The following is a 19,016-nucleotide window of genomic DNA, read 5'->3' as shown; positions in this document are numbered from 1 at the left end:
AACATGCTAAAAAAGAGTTTGATACCATCAAGACTCTTGATCAAATTTCTAGGCCCCCTAACAGGCGAGGCTATGGTAATAAACGCTCCTTTCGTGGCCAAAGACAGCAGCAGAACCAACAACAACAATATTACTCTGGCTCCAACTGGCCCACTAACAAGGGTAACACCCAGTTCAGTCAAAGAGGCCAACGCCGTGGCAGAGGAAGAGGTCGTGGCTCCAGCCCCAGAGGTTCCACGCCCAATACCAGCAAATGACCCGAAAATTCGGGTCCCCTCCCATGCATCACCGGTCGGGGGCCGGCTAACATCGTTCCTTTCAGCATGGGAGGGAATCACGTCAGACCGTTGGGTATTATCCACCATAGCCCACGGATACTGCATCGAGTTCAACGGTTCCCCGAAGTACAAACCCCCACGGAACCGACGCATGACACCGCAACACCTCTCCATTCTTCTTCAAGAGGTGGAAGAACTACTGAAGAAAGAAGCTATAGAGCCCGTCCCCCTATCACAGGTAACAGAAGGTATTTATTCAGTGTACTTCCTTGTACCCAAAAAGGACTTAACCATGCGCCCTGTATTAGATCTGCGCCCAGCGAACATATTTGTCAAACCCCAAAAGTTTCGTATGGTGACCTTACAGGAGGTAATCCCACTGTTATCACAAGGGGATTACATGACAACACTGGACATGAAAGATGCATACTTTCATATTTTAATGTTGACATCGCACAGAAAATACCTCAGGTTCAAGATAGAGGACAAACACTACCAGTTCAGAGTACTACCCTTCGGGATAGCATCTGCACCAAGGGTATTCACGAAAGTACTGGCAGTGGCAGCGGCCCACCTGCGCAGATTATCCATCCCGGTATACCCTTACCTCGACGACTGGCTCATAACAGGGGATTCTTACGAAACATGCTTCTCCAATACCCAAAAGACCGTAGACCTTTTGTCCCAAATGGGCTTCTCCATCAACGAAAAGAAGTCCAGCTTAGACCCCAGCCAAATCAAACAATTCCTAGGGGCTCTAATTCGAACAAAGGACGGCCTCGTATTCCCCTCCAACGAGAGGGTCCAAAACATGCTGTTTCAGATTCCCCATTATGTAGCAGGCCAAGAGGTGACGGTACGCAAAGCAATGCGCTTGCTAGGGATGATGGCGTCATGTATTTATTTGGTACCTCACGCGCGCCTGCGCATGCGCCCAATGCAAGAGTGGCTCTACAGCCAGTGGTGTCAGGCCAGCGGACAATGGGACGATCTAGTGGTGGTCTCGCAGGCCTTGGTTCTCTCGCTACGGTGGTGGACAAAAGAAAACCTGTTATTAGGGAAAACTTTTGCCACACCCGCAGTGGAAGCCACTCTAACCACAGACGCATCCCTTACAGGATGGGGGGCTCACCTATCCCATCAGACGGCCCACGGAGTTTGGACTCCGAACTTAGCATCCAAGCATATAAACCTGCTGGAACTACTAGCGGTGTTCAAAGCACTGAAAGCCTTTCAGGAACACTTACAAGGAAAGACAGTGATGGTCCTCACAGACAGCACCACAGCCATGTACTACCTCAACAAGCAAGGGGGCACTCACTCTCCAGGACTGTCCAAGCTGTCCCAGAATATATGGAAGTGGGCTCTCAAACACAACATGTTCCTACTATCACAACATGTACCAGGGGAACTCAATCTGCTAGCAGACAAACTCAGCAGAGACTTCCCCCTGCCCGGAGAGTAAGAATGGCAATTACACAAAGACATCGTCTTAGACGTCTTCACTCAATGGGGATTCCCGGAAATAGACCCGTTCGCAACTCTGGAAAACTCACAATGCCAAAGTTACGCCTCCAGGTACCACCAGAACCAGTCCAAGGGGAACGGTCTGTCGATTCTATGGTCAGGGAAATTTGTTTACGCCTTTCCCCCGACTCCCCTTCTCAACAAAGTGGTGCACAAGATGCATCAGGAGCAGGTTACAATGATACTAGTGGCCCCAATGTGGGCCCGGCAGCCATGGTTCGCTCACTTGATGGAGATGTCCCTATCTCCCCCAGTGAAACTTCCCTGCCCGTACAACATGCTGTCACAAGACAAGGGCAGAACACTGCATCCATGCCCTCAGACCATGAACTTAGCAGCCTGGCTCCTGAGATCATAGAATTTGGACATTTACAACTCCCACAGAGATGTATGGACATCCTCAGGGAAGCCAGAAAACCTAATACTCGACACTGCTATTCTAGCAAATGGAAAAGATTTGTTATCTGGTGTAGAGGTACTAGCATCAACCCAGTTGACTGCTCTCCTACTGACGTTATTCTATACTTGACCCATTTACTGGATTCAGGTTTAGTGTTCAATTCCATTAAAGTCCACCTAGCGGCACTTTCTGCATACACCACTTCACAACTTAAAGTGTCGTGGTGGAAGATACCAGTTATCAAAGCCTTCATGGAGGGGGTAAAGAGGATACACCCTCCGATAGCTAACCCAGCTCCCGGATGGGACTGGACTTAAATGTGGTACTTTCCAGACTCATGGGCCCTCCCTTCGAACCCATGCACAAGGCAACTCTTAAAGATATCACCCTTAAGACTGCTTTCCTAATAGCTATCACCTCCATTAGGAGAGTAAGTGAACTACAGGCTCTTTCTGTACTAGACCCCTTCGTAACAGTTCACAAAGATAAGGTGGTTCTACGCACACACCCAAGGTTTGCACCTAAATTCATCTCGAAATTTCATGGAAACCAAACTATAGAACTACCAACGTTCTTTCAAAACCCTTCCAGCTCGGGAGAAAAAAGTCTGCATACACTAGATGTACGCAGAGCTGTCATGTTCTACATGGAAAGAACCAGACCACTGAGAAAGACTAATCAGTTCTTTGTCTCGGTGGCAGCAGGAAGAGAAGGAGATGCGGTCTCAAAATCCACTATATCTAGATGGATTGTTCAATGCATCACTCTGTTACACTCTTGCTAAGAGAGAACTACCCTTCAAGCCAAGAGCACATTCCACTCGAGGCACGGGGGCTTCCATAGCATTCATTGCAAATGTTCCCCTTGAGTCCATCTGCAAAGCGGCAACCTGGAGTTCTGTGCACACCTTTACAAAACACTACTGTCTAGATGCACACTCTAGATCTGACTCCCAGGTGGGACAGGCAGTATTAAGACATCTTTTCTCTACTGTTCCTTCTCATAACCCACCACCAACTCCGGGTACTGCTCGCTAGTCTATGCACAGCATGTGATTCTAAGCAGATTAACAAACATCAGAAGACAATGCATTACTTACCGTAAAAGCATTTCTGATGGTTGTATCTGCTTAGATTCACATGCGCCCACCCTTCCTCCCCGCTCGGATGGAAGGAACATAGACATCCTTTTATATATATTTCTCTCTTTTCTGTACTCACTCACGGCTAAAAGGCTCCCTCAGGGCAGAAAAATACAAACAGAGGGACCTCGACGCGTGAGGGATTGTGGGTACAACGCACGTCACTATTGGGATAGTGTTACAGACACGCCTTGTCGACGTCCCCTTTTCGACTACGAAAAACAAAATGCAATACTCCGCAGTGACCACTGGATGTCGGACCTATGCACAGCATGTGAATCTAAGCAGATACAACCATCAGAAATGCTTTTACGGTAAGTAATGCATTGTCTTCTGATGGTTGTATCTACTTTGATTCACATGCACCCACCCTTCTCCCCACTTGGATGGAAGGAACATGTACTTCTTACTACTTTCTCTTTTCTGTACTCACTCACAATAGTCATAAGGCTTCCTCTAGGCAGAAAAAATTAAATCGGAGGGACCTCGATGCGTGAGGGATCTTGGGTACACTACACGTCGCGTAGGGATGGTGTTACAGGAACGCCCATGTCGATGTCCCCTTTCGATTCTCGAAAGACGAGATGCAATACTCTGCGGTTACCAATGGATGTCGGACTATGCACAGAATGTGAATCTAAGCAGATACAACCATCAGAAATGCTTTTACGGTAAGTAATGCATGTCATCCTCGCTGTGTCAAGAAGGATCTGTAGGGCACGAATGGCTCTCAAGGACCCTTGCCTTATCTGCATAGTTATGGAATCATGCCAACAGTCCTTGGGCCGCTTGCTGCTCCTACGGCTGTATGTATGAAGTCGATTTTGGGTTCATCGATGAGTTGTCTGTGAACAGGATTTTCATAATCGTGTGGAGATTGTTCTTGAGAGCTCGTTCCGTTTCTCCTTTGTCGAGGATACCAAAGATGCGTATGTTGTTTTGCATGTCCCGATTTTCGAAGTTGTCCATCTTCAGACGATATTCTTCCTCTCTTGCTTCTATCTCAGAGATCCTTACATCTATTTGGGATTCAAATGTTCCCAGAGAGGTTTGGTTGTGTTCAACCTCCTCCAACCTTTCTTCCATCGTGTCGATTCTCGGTGTAATTTTATTAACCTTCCCACCGATATCCACCCTCATGCCTTTAAGTTTGTTTAGTAGAGCTGCTACATCTCCCTTGGTTGTGGCTGCCTCCGTCTCTGGTGTCAACATTTCATTATGTTGAGGCGGTTTAAGGTCATTGAGATGTGGGAGGAAGCGATACACTGCCAGCTTTTGTTTTATGTCCATAGATCTGTTAATCAGTTGCAGGTGCGTGGAGGGTGGTATGTCCTGTGTCTTACCTCAGCTTAAAGGATTCTTGGTTTCCACTCGCTGATCGGGCCTTTACCATTCCCTTACTCCTTCACTACTTGTATATCGCGAGGAGGGGGGGGGGGGGGTTCTAGTTGTTTTCCACTGAAGTAAGGGTTCACTCCCTTGAGGGGATGGGGGTTGGCCCCTTGGATCCCACACAGGCTCAAGTCTTCAGAGCGGGATCACAAACTCTCTAGATTCTCTTTGCAGTGTTTCCGTTAGTGGTCAATGTGCGGAGTCCACAAGAGGTGCAAAGGTCAAGGATGTCACTGGTTTTAGAGGAGGGCACACGGCACGATTTCGGGGGCCCAACCTTCTGCTTGCTTCTTGCGCCAATGTCCTTTTTGTCATGCAACTGGAAGCATATTGCGGTGGGTTGTCCTAGTATCAGTATGAGGTTGGGTGTCTATTGCAACCTCCATGGAGGTGGATTAATATCACCTTTAGTGCTAAACTTCTTTCTGTGCTGTATTTGTGCCTTCCTTTCGTGAGGCCCCGCTGTGATCTGAAGATGCGTCAGGAATTTGATGTGTTGGGTTTATCATGGGTTTGAGAGTCAGAGGCTTCAGAATGATTCCAGGAGTACACGCCACCGTTTCTATAGTGTGTTTGTTCCTTGCATTCTGTTTTCCCCCCTCCTTGGGCTTGCTCTGGTTGTGCACTGTTCTGCGTGCCCTGGTGTGTTTAGCCTTCTTGTTTCAGCCGTCTAGGGCTGTGGAATAATCTCCCGTACCTTTTTATTGTTGTGGCCCTTCGGGCGGTGAGGAGGGTCGGGTGGGATCTTCCTGGCAGTGTGGTTTAATATTCCAATGTGAGTGGACAGTCTCAACGTGGTACCGTCTGAGGAGGGGGTCGGAGGGTGGGCACTGTTCAATTGAGGGAAACGTGTGCTGTTAACGTATATCCTTATTGCATAGTTGATGTCCCTTGGGGTTGCTGCTGTACGAGGCAGAGACTCGCGGGGGCTCAGCCATTCGCCCCGCTGTGTTCGTGGGGGTGTGCGAGAGTCTTAACGTGTAATTCGGCTAGAGTTCATGCGCATCTTAGCACATGTTTCCCCTTCTCCCAGGTGACCTCGCTGGTTAGTATAGTGCAGCGCACCTAGTATTAGAGGGTCCTTTGCAAGGTTGTGGGCTTGTGGCTCCCAATATCACAGTGCGGTATAAAGTATGATGCATAACAGGGCAGAGGTCCTTGGGGGGGGGGGGGGGGGCACTAGCGACACTGCTCTTTGTTGATCAGGCGGGGGTGGGCAGCGTTCACTCACCGTGCATGATTAGAGCAGGAATCGGGCTGCCGTTGCGATTTGCGAGGTTACGCCTGCAGTCCAGCGTGGTCTTCAGGGGGTCGGATCCCCATGTATTACTGCATGGTCCCCAGGTGATGCACTGCCCACACACACCGGAGCGACGGGATCGTATCGTAGATTCCCTATCCGCCAGGGGAGACAGCAGTCCGCCGGTGTCCTTCGTTCCTGGCCACCACATGACCTGACCCCTTCACGTTCTGGGTGACTCCTCACGCGCGCCGGAGCGCAGTCCCACTGTGGTTGGGAGCGCGTTATTTTCCAGTATATTGTATTCGTCTCCGTTCAGAGCAGAGCTGCCTCACACCACCCAACAATATCAGGCGATTCTTGGGGCCTGACCTCAAGTATAGGTCTATGAAGTTTGCCGCGCAGCAGCTGGCCACAGAGGCTTCACCTTGATCCAAAGCGGACACCAGTTCAGGTTGCAGTTTCATATGGGAACAGCTTCTGACGTCCCGAACACACAACAAATTCAGTAGCTTTCCATGTCCAATTTCTTCTGTGTGGGGGGAGGGGAACCTTCACACAGCACCAGGTCACTTTTTGTTCCTTGGGGAGAGGGGGGGGGGCTGTGTCGTGGGTCCAGTCCTGATTCACCGATGATTGTCCCCTAGTGTAATGGCATGGAATGGTCAAACATGATGCTGGCCTGCCTGGTGGTTCTTAGTAGGTGGTGGTTTGATGGGTAGACATTCATTGACACAGTAAAATCTGAGTAATGTGAGCCTGCTATTGCAGACCTGAATCTAACGAAGAGGCCTTCATTGGTTGTACAACAGAATCATTAATTATTTTGTGCAAGAATGAAGTGGTGTAAAAGTAGTAAAACCTTGCTCCTGTAACATGTGCTTTGATCGACATTCTTACTTGGTCTTTTTTCATGGCCCTATTGTAATTCCCTGTCCTTCATCCGCAGTCAAGGAGAGGGTGAAAGAGATGCTGACGTATGAAGGCTCTCCAGATGTGGGGCTCCACACTGCAAACCGACCCAGCAAAGTCCTAATCTTGGGTTCTGGGGGCCTCTCCATCGGGCAAGCTGGGGAGTTTGACTACTCTGGTTCCCAGGTCAGGACTCTGTTCATCCTGCAATTGCTTTTTCGACTGGCACTCCTTTGAATCTCTCAATGATATGCCTCCCTGGGCTGTTATTTCCTCTACAGGCAATCAAAGCATTGAAGGAAGAGAACATCCAGTCGGTGCTGATCAACCCAAACATTGCCACGGTGCAGACGTCCAAAGGATTGGCTGACAAGGTGTACTTCCTTCCCCTCACCGCAGACTATGTAACCGAGGTAAGACTGGAATCTGTTGGCCCCATATCTGTGCCATCGAGGCTGAGCAGGAGTTTGCAGGTCATTCCGTTAATTCTCACCCTGGCATTTATTTAGAGGCTCCTAACAGCGGTTTCATTAAAACATCTGTTTCTATAACTTAAAGGCATAGGGCTAATGTTAATTCTTAGTTCTCGCATTGGGACTTTTCGGTACTCGTCCCATCTTGGCCTCAACAAGACATAAACCCCTACCTTGCCACCAAGCATTCAGGCAACCTGGTGCAGAAAAGGGGACTAGGGGCAGCAGCAAGCATTCCCCCTAGAGTTGGCACCTAGCCACCCGTGTTCAAGATAACACAACAGGTTTGTATGCTTCATAAGGCTTTCGATTGCGTGAATGTAACCGGAAGTACTTTAGTCTTCGTCTTCATTTTCACTGTGAAGCCATGGAATGAAGTGTAGGCTCTCCCAAAGCCACCTCGGGTAGTGTGGCTGCATAGACTACTGTAGGACATTAAGGGAGTGTCTCCTGGTATTGTGTTGGCAGACAGCGCGTTGCCACTTTTCGAAGACCATCGCATCAGCCAAGAGTCCACAATGTCGGCTCCCTAAAATTGCCCAATTAGCCGTATCGGGTGTTTCATGGGTGAAGAGGCTGCAGGGTGGCTACGTGCACACATTAATGAATGCTGAGTTCTCTGTGAAGTCAAATGTGTTGATGCTGTAAGGTGGCAGCACCCATTCTGGTTAGATTAAATTATTATTTCTGAGCTACATAACAGTATCCTGGGCTCATGGCCCAACCTCTGGGTATCTGAGAATGCAAATGATGCAGTTAGTGGCTTTCCAATGTGATTGATAAGTACATTTTAGTTTGGGAAGATGGGACCATTCTTTGAAAGCTGGGAGTGTGAGAGAACCCCCGGTGAGCTCTGGGAATGAGTTTAGTGACATTCGGAATTGTGAATTGTGCTACTGTCTACAGAGGCTTTACATCTGCACCATTGGTAGATGTTGGCAAGTCCTGCTCTAAATCTCTCAGCTACATTGGCGTGGTCCATATGGTCAGACATACCTAATTTATGCATAAGGTTGTTAGGCCCTGGTTGGAACAAAGCATTAATTCTGGGTATTTTACTGTTCTGTGCTTTTTCCTCTACTTCAGGTCATCAAGAATGAGCGTCCAGATGGGATCCTGCTCACCTTCGGTGGTCAGACAGCCCTGAATTGTGGTGTGGAACTGACAAAAAAAGGCGTACTGGAGCGCTACAACGTGCGTGTGCTTGGCACGCCAGTTTCCTCCATCGAGATGACAGAGGATCGCAAAGTGTTTGTGGAAAAGATGGAAGAGATCAGTGAGCATGTGGCACCAAGCGAAGCCGCCCTCTCCCTGGAACAGGTGAGCGTCCCTTTCAATGGGGCATCTGCCCCAGATGCATGGAATACAGCTCTGTTCCCCTAGTGCAGTGCTGCTGTGCAGGCAGATGCAACATTGTGGATGTAGGATAGCCGTATTTGAGCAGAGAGGTCTTAAGATTTTTCAGTTTTCTGCTAAATACAGTCTACCTGTGAGACCCCCAGCATTTTCTGCAGGACTCTTGGACTTTTTCTCATTCTCTTGCATGAGGGGAGTCTTTTCCTCCTCATTCATTCTTTCATTCTGTTTTTACTATACTCTGTGTGGAGGCTTGCTTTCCTTCATACCTTTTTAAAGGCATCTGCAGTGTTGCTGGGAGCCCTTTGGACTCCCCTTTTTTTTAAATTTTATTTTCCTTAAGAACTTCTTTTCTCAAGGTCAGAGGGCTACTTTCTATCTTTCTTAGCGTTTCCTTTTGTGAGATCAGCATGCACAACCCCATGTGGAGTGCTGAGTGATTACCTTGTATCGCCTTTCTCAGTTCTCCTGTAACATTTCTGTTAGTGATGGGCGTACCTGAATGGCTGGTGGCAGTCGATGTGTTCTATCGACATTTGTGTATTTTTCCTAGCCTGACTTTGTTCACAGCCACGGTAATGCACAGAAGGGTCACCATTCACCTTTTGTTTATTTTATTTGTATGACGCACCTAACCCGAAGGTAACTGGGCGCAAGCAGCAGGCAAGAACAAGAACACTTTAAGCTTATGTTACATGGTATAAGTCACCAAGTAAGTGTTAACATAGTTATACGGTACATGCAAGACATACAGTATGATACAAAGAGGTACGATTATCGACATATAGTGATTCTGTTACAAATTTCTTGTTCGCTTGTCCTTTCTTGGTCCTTCATTTACCAACCTGGGTGGGGGAGATCCTGGTTGGACTTTTGTCTTTGGGGGCAATCCTTTGAGAAGCCCGCCAAGGCTCCCCTGTGTCTGAGAAGATGGGGAAACATGGGAGGAGTGCGGAACCCACAGCACTTTGTCTTATGCATGCCTGCCTGGATCCAGTTCCAACTGGGAGGCTGGTTGTCCTTTCAGCCACCACCCAAAGTTTGAATCCTGCAGGACTGTTGATTGTCTGGGTTACTGGATAAAAGGCGAGGATCCTGAGGCAAAAGACAAGTTGACCACTGGGACTGAAGACCTTGAAGACGATCGCAGATGCCTGCGGCACCTCCCAGCAACCGGTGAAGCCTGCTGAAGTGACCACTGCTGTCCTGACCCAATTTTCGAATCGACCTGGAAGCTCCGAATGGGGGCGACTTCCTCCTTTGGACTGGTGGGCATAATCGCTAGTACCCTGGGACCTCGAGCCTGATTGCAGTGCATCATCTTTTCGTGAACAAACTCTACCAAAACCTGGTGGACTCCTTGCAGATCTTCAGAGGCAAGATCCCCCTCCTCAAAGTCCCGGCACCATGGTGCAGGACCAAGCATGTGAGGTAAATCGTTCGGATGAGAACCGTTTCCCCTTGGTGATGTGATGGGGTGTCATAACTGTTGCCAAACAATCCTTTACTGGGAGGCCTTCCTCTCGACTGCTGCTGCGTCAGTTGCGGCATCTCTTCGAGTCCCTTCTTTAGTCACCAGACTAAGGAACAGGAGACCAGGTCCACCGCTGCTGCACCGTCAAGGAATCCAGCTGCAACTTCTTCACTCCTCGGTTACTGTGGGACTCGTGGTAGTGCATACCTCCAGTCATTCTGTCAGTTGTTGCTGGAGTGGGGATTCCGGTGTTTGGGTGTACGCCCATGACATTCGCTAAGGCCGAACGCTTGTGTGCCCATAGAGAGCCATTCCCAAAGTCCCTGAAATCTTTTTGACCAAAAAAGAACTTTACTTGTATTTGAAGAATCCTCTGAAACGTTGCATTTTCGACATCTGTGCCTTTGCTGCTTTACCTCCAATCTGAATTTGGAGAATGCCTCCATAGATAGGGATGGACTTCTAAAGTCTTAAGACCCCTGAAAAGTAATGTCTTTTAAAGTACTCGCCTGCTATTGCTGGTGTAGTTTAACCTTTTTATTCCTACAACAAAAGATTTTCTGCGTTGCTATAACAGGGGATTTTACTTGCCTCTGTGTGTTCAATTAACTTTTTAATCCTTAACTTATGGCTTACTCACCTGAAGTATTGCATTTTTTTTCTGGTGTTAATTAGTTTGAAATGGTACTTCCCTAAAAATAACTTTACCAAGTGTGTGTTTCTTTGGGCCTATGTATGTACCAGGTTTTATGTACTTACCTACAACTCTCATCTCCCTCCGAAGATGAGCCTGGCTGCTCTGCCATACTACCCAAAACTTGAGTGGTACAGACTTATACTAGAAGTTGGGGCCTGTATACCAAGGGATAGTTTTATAAAGTCTTGGCACAGGAAAACTTTAGGAAAACCTCCCTAACATGGCTTTGCAGTAGTGGAGCAAATCCAATCTGATCTCACTGCAGGGTAACTGCTTTTCAAGTGCAGTATAGACACTGTTTTTTGTGTGCGTCTCCACTCAACCGCTAACAAGGCAGTCACCTTTGTTAGGGACTTTTAAGCTTTTAGCCATCAAGATAAATGCCCCTTTTAACTCTCCTAATCGTGTCGCTTGTTGGCCTGTGCGGTTTCTATATTTTTGCCAATGATGTTTTATGGTTTCCTTTTTCCCCTCTCCAATATAGGCTCTCGCTGCAGCGGACAGGCTGGGATACCCTGTACTTGTGCGTTCTGCTTATGCCCTGGGCGGGCTGGGCTCTGGTTTTGCCAACACAAGGGAAGAGCTGACAGCCCTAGTGTCTCAAGCGTTTGCGCACACCACCCAGGTCCTTGTGGACAAGTCCCTCAAAGGCTGGAAGGAGATTGAGTATGAGGTGGTACGGGATGCCTATAACAACTGCATAACGGTGAGTCTGTGTGATTGGCTTGACTTGCCACGTGGGTTTCTGCTGTTGGGGGGAGCGGGGTGTGGTCTTCCCTCGTACTGCAGATTAGGTCACACAGCAACTGGTGGTGAAAGTTTGCATCCCTGAAAGTGGTGAATGGTGGCAGGATAGCGTTGCAGCGTAGAATGTGGCAAGGCACAATACAAGTGTTAAGAGGAAAAAGTAAGGGCAGACGTCTCTTGTTGAGGCAGTCATTGGTAGAGGTTGTGAAAAGAACTGATGGCTAGCAATTGGTGGCAGATCAGGCCTGATCTGGTAGGCAGTGGACAAGCGCATAAGCCTGCTGCCATCTGTCTCATGGGAACTGGTTGGAGCTTAGTTTGTGCAGTCTTCAGTAATAAAGGTAGAAACGTACAGGAGTTCTGTATCTGTTAGGAAGCTTTCCCAAGGTTACTTGTGGGCAGCGGATGCAGGTCCCTCTGCCATTCAGCCTTTGCTTCTCCGTAGACCTGTGCATTTGGGAGGGAGGAGTATCCTTGCAGAGGAAGTTGGAAAATGGTGCACTTGGAGTGTGTGCAGGCTGTCTGACATGTGTGCAGCAAGTATGTACAGTCTGCCATTGTGTGTGATCTGCTGGACAGTGGATGGAGGCTGGTATCCTAGGAAAACTGGCCGTGCTGACTGTCTACATGCTGAAATGCATTCCCAGTAGGCAGCATGTCTGTACATGCATTAAGTACAGAATTAATTACAGGGTGCATCCTGCCTCGCTAGCTACAGTTTATACAGCAGTGTTGAGTCTGTAGGCTGCTTTGACGTGACCTTCCAGAAGCACGCACACTATGTAGGACTCCAAAGGAAATGCAGCACGTTTATATTGTGAGAAAAGTGCTGGACTGCGACCAGCAGAGCTATTGTATAGTGGAGGGAAATGGTCTGAGCTAGCAGGTGGCAGGAACATTTGTCTGTAAAAAAAAAAACTAAAATATGGAGTGGTGTGCCTGCTACTTGCACAGTATTTGGACTGTAGCACTTACTGCTGTCACAGGGACCTGGAGGAATACTGATCTTGTGGCCTGGCAGCACCTAATAAAATAGGATGCCAGCGAAAGAAATAAAAAAGACGGGAATTTGGGACAGACTGAGATGGAGAATCCTAGACCTTTGTTAACAGGCTGCCCTATTTTCACAGAATGTAAGGTTTATGGAGGCTTTAAACTTATAAATGTAAGGAAATATCAAATGTGGGCTTAGATTTACACAGGCCAAAATACACATTTAAGTTATTGTCTGTATTATATGTGGACATTGATCATCAAGAGAATTGGAAGAGAACATTTTTCATCTTTTTAGTATTTTAACAGACCTATATGAATAATTATGACTTTAAATGTTAATCCATTGGTGAATATGGGATTAGTTTGATATTCGTGTTTTGTATTTTATGTAGAGTTTAAGGTTTTTGCTTAGTTTTAACCACAAACACTTTAATCAAAAAAAGAAATTGGATTGTGGCTCAAATTTGTGTTAGGAAGGTTGATGTCTTTTGTGCTTGCTCTTTCCTCAAATAACCTATTTTCACTGAATGGATGTATAATTTCTCTGCTACATACATGAAGCTCCAAGCTTTCGATAGAGGTGGTTGGTGGAGAGGTTCGGGGAGGGGATGCAAATTGACAGTGTCATGATAAAAAAAAATATATAGTAATGTCAATCTTGTCTGTTTAGGTGTGTAACATGGAGAATGTGGACCCGTTGGGTATTCACACAGGCGAGTCTATTGTGGTGGCACCCAGTCAGACACTCAACGACCGAGAGTACAACATCCTGCGCAATACGGCTATCAAAGTTATCCAGCACCTGGGTATTGTGGGGGAATGCAATATCCAGTATGCGCTGAATCCAGAGTCTGAGCAGGTAAAGAGTGAGGCCGTAAAAGAATAGTTGGTGTCTTTACCTTCTTCTGCATGCATGCATGCAGGCACTTTCCTGGCACAGGGGTCTGTTCAATAAAAACGAGATTATTGCTGCGGGCTAGTTTGCTTTTTACAGATTAACAAAACTATCCTAAACATATCTAAGCAATTAGGAAGTGGGCATGATACAGCCCTGTACACACTGACCTTCTTGCCTGGTGACCCGCTTCCCCTCTCATCTTCTCCTGTTCTAAAACTCTGGCTTGGCTCTGTCTTTCTCGCCACGTGAGCCACCCAGCACTTTTTGCTGCACTTTTGTATTGTTGGCCAGTTATCCTGAGTGAGTGGGGAACCCTTTTACATACTCAGTCCTTGGGAACCTTTATCAACACAGTTTGTTGGATGTATGCTTTCCTCTGCTTTTTTTTAAGGCATCTGCAATTTACTATTACAGCACTATGTAAATAAAAAGGGGGGAAGGCGAGGTGCACACTCCAGTTCCCATTCGAATATACCTGTTGCAAGAAGTAACTGGGTTAAATCCCAAAAATTAACAAGTATTAACAGGGTTGAATCCCATCTGCTACAGTTCAATTGCTCTGTTCTTCTCCTCCAAGTGCTACAATTACAGTACACTGCACGTTCTGTACAGTGTTGCTGCGAGCTCTCAGATGCACTTTTTTATTTTCCTTGTGATAACTGATTACAAGGATAGGGGAATATTTTCTATCCTAGAAAACTTATTTTCTCCAGCATGGGGTCTGGCATGGATTCACATGCTCATGAATATTCCCCGTCGTCAGGCTGGGAATCCTCGGTAAAGAAAAAACCAGTATCAGTTTCGTTTCTGATCTGTCTTTCGTAGTAATAACCAATCACTGGTCTCTGCGTCATACTGACCACAGCCAATGACTGCCCTCTACCTAAGCACTGCCTCTGGCAGCCATCTTCAGATTTTTACCGCACGTTCATGTGTTGGGATCCTCGTGCTATTGCTCTCGAGCGTTAGTGCTATTTTTTTCACGTTTTTTCTCAAAAACTTCGTTTTTTCGGTCAAAAGAGCCTCAAGCTCCACCGACTCTCCATCCGATCAACGGGGACCCGTGTCGGATTCGTCTGTGCCCCTCAAGGGTGAAGATTTCGTCGAGCTACGCTTTTGGAGGACTCCAGAAGTTTCTCAGGCCCGGTCATGGCCCAGGAGAAGGGAAGCTCGACGCCCGGAAAGCTGTTCAGGGTCTGCCCTGGATGCCAGCTGCAGAACGTCTTCAAGGAGGACGAACACTCTTTTTGTCTTTACTGCCTACATGAGGACAAGACGCACGTGGAGAAGGACTGTGCGTTTTGCGGCAACATGTCGGAGCGGACCATGAAGGACCACCATCAATGTCTCGGCAACTGGCTGGAAGGGAAGAGCCCGTCCGGCGAGAAGAAGAGGAAGAAATCCGAGCGGTCTTCTAAGACCTTTGAGGACGCCCCGGCGACGGGGGTCCAACATAAGGCCAAGCACCGCGAGTCCGCTGGCACCGGGAGCGCCGAACGGTCGGGCTCTACGGGCGTCAGGCTGGGCGCACCCTCCCCGGCACCATCAACCACGAGCCAACGCTCTGGGTCGGGTAAGAGGAAGGCCGAGGCTCCTAGAGAGGCCCCGGTCGAGCTCGAAGGCGGAGGGGGAGCGAGGCACTGTCCCCCCCCTCAAGGTTAAGGCGGTGAGCGCACCTAAGGTGGTGAAGGCCTTAATCCATCCGGCCAAGCCCTCTATCAAGTCTGTCGCGGCGGCCCTGGCTCAGCCTGTGGAGGCTACGCCAGTGGTGGCGACCTCGGGGCTCAGAGTCTCCCTGCCACCTCGGAGGGAGTCCTCTTTTGTGCCCATCGATAGGACCCCCGTGAAATCCCCCGTGGGGAAGAAAAAGGGGGGGCAGGGCGTCGTAGATTCGGCCTCAACCTCGGAGGAGGAGCTGGTCGAAGTCTTAAGTCACGGCCTCGGGGGCCCCTGATCGCCCGTCGGATTCCCCTCAGCCAGCGCCGCGAGACAGCTCGGCGGCCATTTTGTTGGCTATACAGTCCTTATGCTCAGAGATAAGGACGAGACTACCGTTGCCGACGGAACCTCTCCCGTCGGGGGACCCAGAACCGGGACCTTCTGGGGTTCCCCCTACCAAGAAAAGAAGGATCCACCCTCCTCCTCCTTTTCAGCCGTCGCGCCCCTTCCAGCCCTCCTCCCCGTCCACCCGAGGGGATGATACGGGGACTGACACGGCAGCGACGGGTACGGACGACGAGGTATACGACGAGGATGTACCGTCGTCGCCTCCCACCAGGGCTTCTCCGCCCGACGAGATTGGATCGTTCCACTCCATGATCGCCAGGGCATCCGAGCTTTTCCAACTCTGCCCTGAGGAGAAGAAGGAAGGTTTCCTTTATCAGCGGCGCGAGGCCAAGAGGAAGACGGTCCTCGCAGTGCCTCTATTGGACGACATTTGGGATGAGGGCCTCACCCTCCTCAAGAACCCTTCCACGACGCCAGCTAGAAGAGACCGGTACGAGAAAAAGTACCGGGTCCCGGACACGGCCCCCCTGTGCCTCCGGGCGCAGCCTACCCCGGACTCCGTCGTCTCCGCGGCGGCCAGGAAAAAAGCGGGGGGGGGGTGCGGCCTCCACATCGACTTCCCCACCGGACGGCGAGGGAAAGAAATTGGACGCTATGGGAGGCAGAGTCATCTCGTCTGCAGCGACGACGATTAAAACTGCCAACGCCTTGGCTATCGTGGCCCGATACGACAGGGAGCTCTGGTACAAACTGGCTCCCCTGCTGGACTTCTTGCCGGACGACAAGAGGGCAGAGGCCCTGGAGATCCTGCAGGAAGGTGAGGTGGCTTCGGACCACGCCATTACCGTTGCGACGGACATCGCCGACACTGGGTTCCGCCAGTTGGGCAACGGCGTTTGCCTTAGGCGGCGTGGATGGCTCAAGGCTACGGACTTCCGTCAAGACGTTCAGACCAGAGTCCTGGACATGCCCTTCGATGGGAACAACCTGTTTGGGAAAACAGTGGACGATTCCCTTCAGGCCATTAAAGCGGACACCGAGACGGCCCGGGCCCTTGGAGTTCTGCAACAACGACGGACGCCCTTTCGGAGCAGCGGAGGCAAGGGCGCCTCCAAAGGTTCCGGCGGCGGTTTCTCCTCCTACCGTCAAGCGGCCCGCTCGTCGTCTCAGGAGGCCTACAGAGGACGAGGCAAGTCTGGCGGACCCCGCCGTCGTCGACAAGGCGGCAAAGCCTCGTCGAAGCAGGATTGAACCGGCCGTGGGGTCGGGCCCCCACCGAAGCACCCCGGTGGGAGGCCGGCTGGCGAGCTTCGTCAGCGTGTGGGAGTCCATCTCCACCGACCGTTGGGTGCTGGACGCCTTGGCCCGGGGCCACGCGCTCGAGTTTCAAAGAAAGTGTCCGCGCGTCCCCCCCGTGGCCAGGAAAGAACTTCACGTCCCTCAACTTCTCCTGGAGGTAAAGGCGATGCTCAGGAAGGGCGCCATCGAACTCGTCCCAAAGAGGCTTCGGGGCTCCGGAGTTTACTCGAGATACTTCCTCGTGAAGAAGAAGACGGGGGTATGGCGCCCCATCCTGGACCTGCGACGTCTGAACAAGTTCATCAAGGCGCAAAAGTTCCGGATGGTCACCCTCCAGCACGTCCTGGGTCAGCTGGAGGAAGGAGACTTCCTGTCGTCGTTGGATTTGGAGGATGCCTACTTCCATATTCCCATCCTGAAGGGGCACCGAAAATTCCTCAGGTTTGTGGTCCAAGGGCGTCATTACCAGTTCAAAGCCCTCCCCTTCGGACTACGGTCGGCACCCAGGGTGTTCACCAAGTGCCTCGCACCGGTGGCGGCGCAGCTGCGCCACGAAGGGATCCACGTCTACCCCTACCTGGACGACTGGCTCATCCGAGCCAAGACAAGGGAGCTCGCCGTGGTTCACACGGCAAGGACCGTCCAACTTCTCACGGACCTGGGATTCTCCGTGAACTACGCCAAATCCCACCTGGTACCCGCGCAAGACGCTCTGTTTCTGGGAGCGAGGCTCAACACAGTGTCCCTTCTGGCCTCCCCGTCGGAGGAGAGGACCAGGACCATCCTGGGCAAGGTGCAGCGGATGTTGGTGGCCGACGCGGCCAAGGTGAGGTCCATCAAGTCCCTCCTCGGAATGATGTCTTCCTGCATCTACCTTATTCCCATGTGCAGGCTCCGGATGCGCCCGTTGCAGGAGTTCCTGGACGCGCGCTGGATCCAAACGACGGGCAGCTTCGAGGAAAGGGTCACACTCGACGAGAGTTTCCGACGAGCGATCCGGTGGTGGGGCACCCGCGCGCATCTGACGGCGGGCATGGACTTCCAGACCCCAGCCCACCAGGAGACAGTGACCACGGATGCCTCCCTGGAAGGGTGGGGAGCGCACACCGAAAATCTGCACGCAAGAGGCCTTTGGCTCCCGACGGAGAAATCCTTACATATCAACGTCCTGGAGCTCCGTGCAGTGTTTTGGGCCCTCGGGTCCTCCCTTCCGTCCCTCAAGGGCAAGGTGGTGAGGATCTTCACCGACAACACCACCACCATGTTTTACATCAGGAAACAGGGCGGAACCAGGTCCCCAGCACTGTCCAAGGAGGCGCAGGACCTGTGGCATTGGGCAGTCGCCCAAGGGATGTTTCTGGTGCCGTTTCATCTGGCAGGGATAAAAAAAAACATTGCCGACTCACTCAGCAGGGAGCTGCGCTCGTGCCACGAGTGGGAACTACGGCAGGATCTAGTGGATCGCCTCTTCCGACGGTGGGGCACACCCCAGATCGACCTGTTCGCGACGGCGACGAACTCCAAGTGCCGGAGGTTCGCCAGCAGGTTTTCCCAGGCGAGGAGCATGGGCGATGCTTTCTCGTTTCCCTGGGAGGGCCTGTTCCTCTACGTGTTCCCTCCTTTGCACTGCTAATCCGGCTCATCAACCAGCTCAAGAGGTCACGGTGCAGGATGATCCTCGTCGCACCTGCGTGGCCGAGGCAGATATGGTTCCCGGACCTTCTGGACTTGTCAGCGTCCCCGCCAATCAAGCTGCCGGTGGACGCGGATCTGCTCTCCAGGGAAGGAGGCGCCATCCTCCACCACGACCCGAAATCGCTGAACTTGCAGGCCTGGCTCCTGCAGCGCTAGAGTTTGGAGGATACGACATACCGGCCGACTGCAGAGAGGTTCTTGCAAAGGCCAGGGCGTCCTCGACTCTTAAATGCTACGGACACAAATGGAAGAGGTTCTCTGTCTGGTGCCACGCACAGAAGATTAACCCTCTACGGATTACGGCTCCCCAAGTACTGCCGTACCTGCTGACGCTGGCCAAAGCTGGGCTGGCACACGCGTCCATCAAGATTCATCTTGCTGCGATCTCCCGATACACCAGAACCACGGGGCGGACGTCCTTGTGGTCTCATCGTCTGGTGAAAGAGTTCATGAAGGGACTGTTCAGATCGTTCCCGCCGGTGAA

At 50.5% G+C, this 19,016-nt stretch overlaps 1 protein-coding gene across 5 annotated transcripts in view; it reads left to right on the top strand.

The window, feature by feature from the left end:
• Positions 1-19,016, top strand: part of CAD (carbamoyl-phosphate synthetase 2, aspartate transcarbamylase, and dihydroorotase) — a 425,465-nt gene that overhangs the window by 127,207 nt on the left and 279,242 nt on the right. For all 5 annotated transcript variants that reach the window (XM_069605502.1, XM_069605501.1, XM_069605500.1 and 2 more), the window contains exons 9-13: positions 6,928-7,076; positions 7,172-7,303; positions 8,450-8,683; positions 11,375-11,596; positions 13,304-13,492. In XM_069605502.1, the coding sequence (XP_069461603.1) occupies positions 6,928-7,076; positions 7,172-7,303; positions 8,450-8,683; positions 11,375-11,596; positions 13,304-13,492 (926 nt within the window). The remainder of the gene's footprint in view (positions 1-6,927; positions 7,077-7,171; positions 7,304-8,449; positions 8,684-11,374; positions 11,597-13,303; positions 13,493-19,016) is intronic.

This window comes from Ambystoma mexicanum, chromosome 4p, assembly GCF_040938575.1.
Source record: "Ambystoma mexicanum isolate Mex_15411 chromosome 4p, UKY_AmexF1_1, whole genome shotgun sequence".
Lineage (NCBI taxonomy): Eukaryota > Metazoa > Chordata > Amphibia > Caudata > Ambystomatidae > Ambystoma > Ambystoma mexicanum.
Note: the sequence above shows the minus strand (reverse complement) of the source record. Positions and strands in the feature narration are given on the sequence as shown.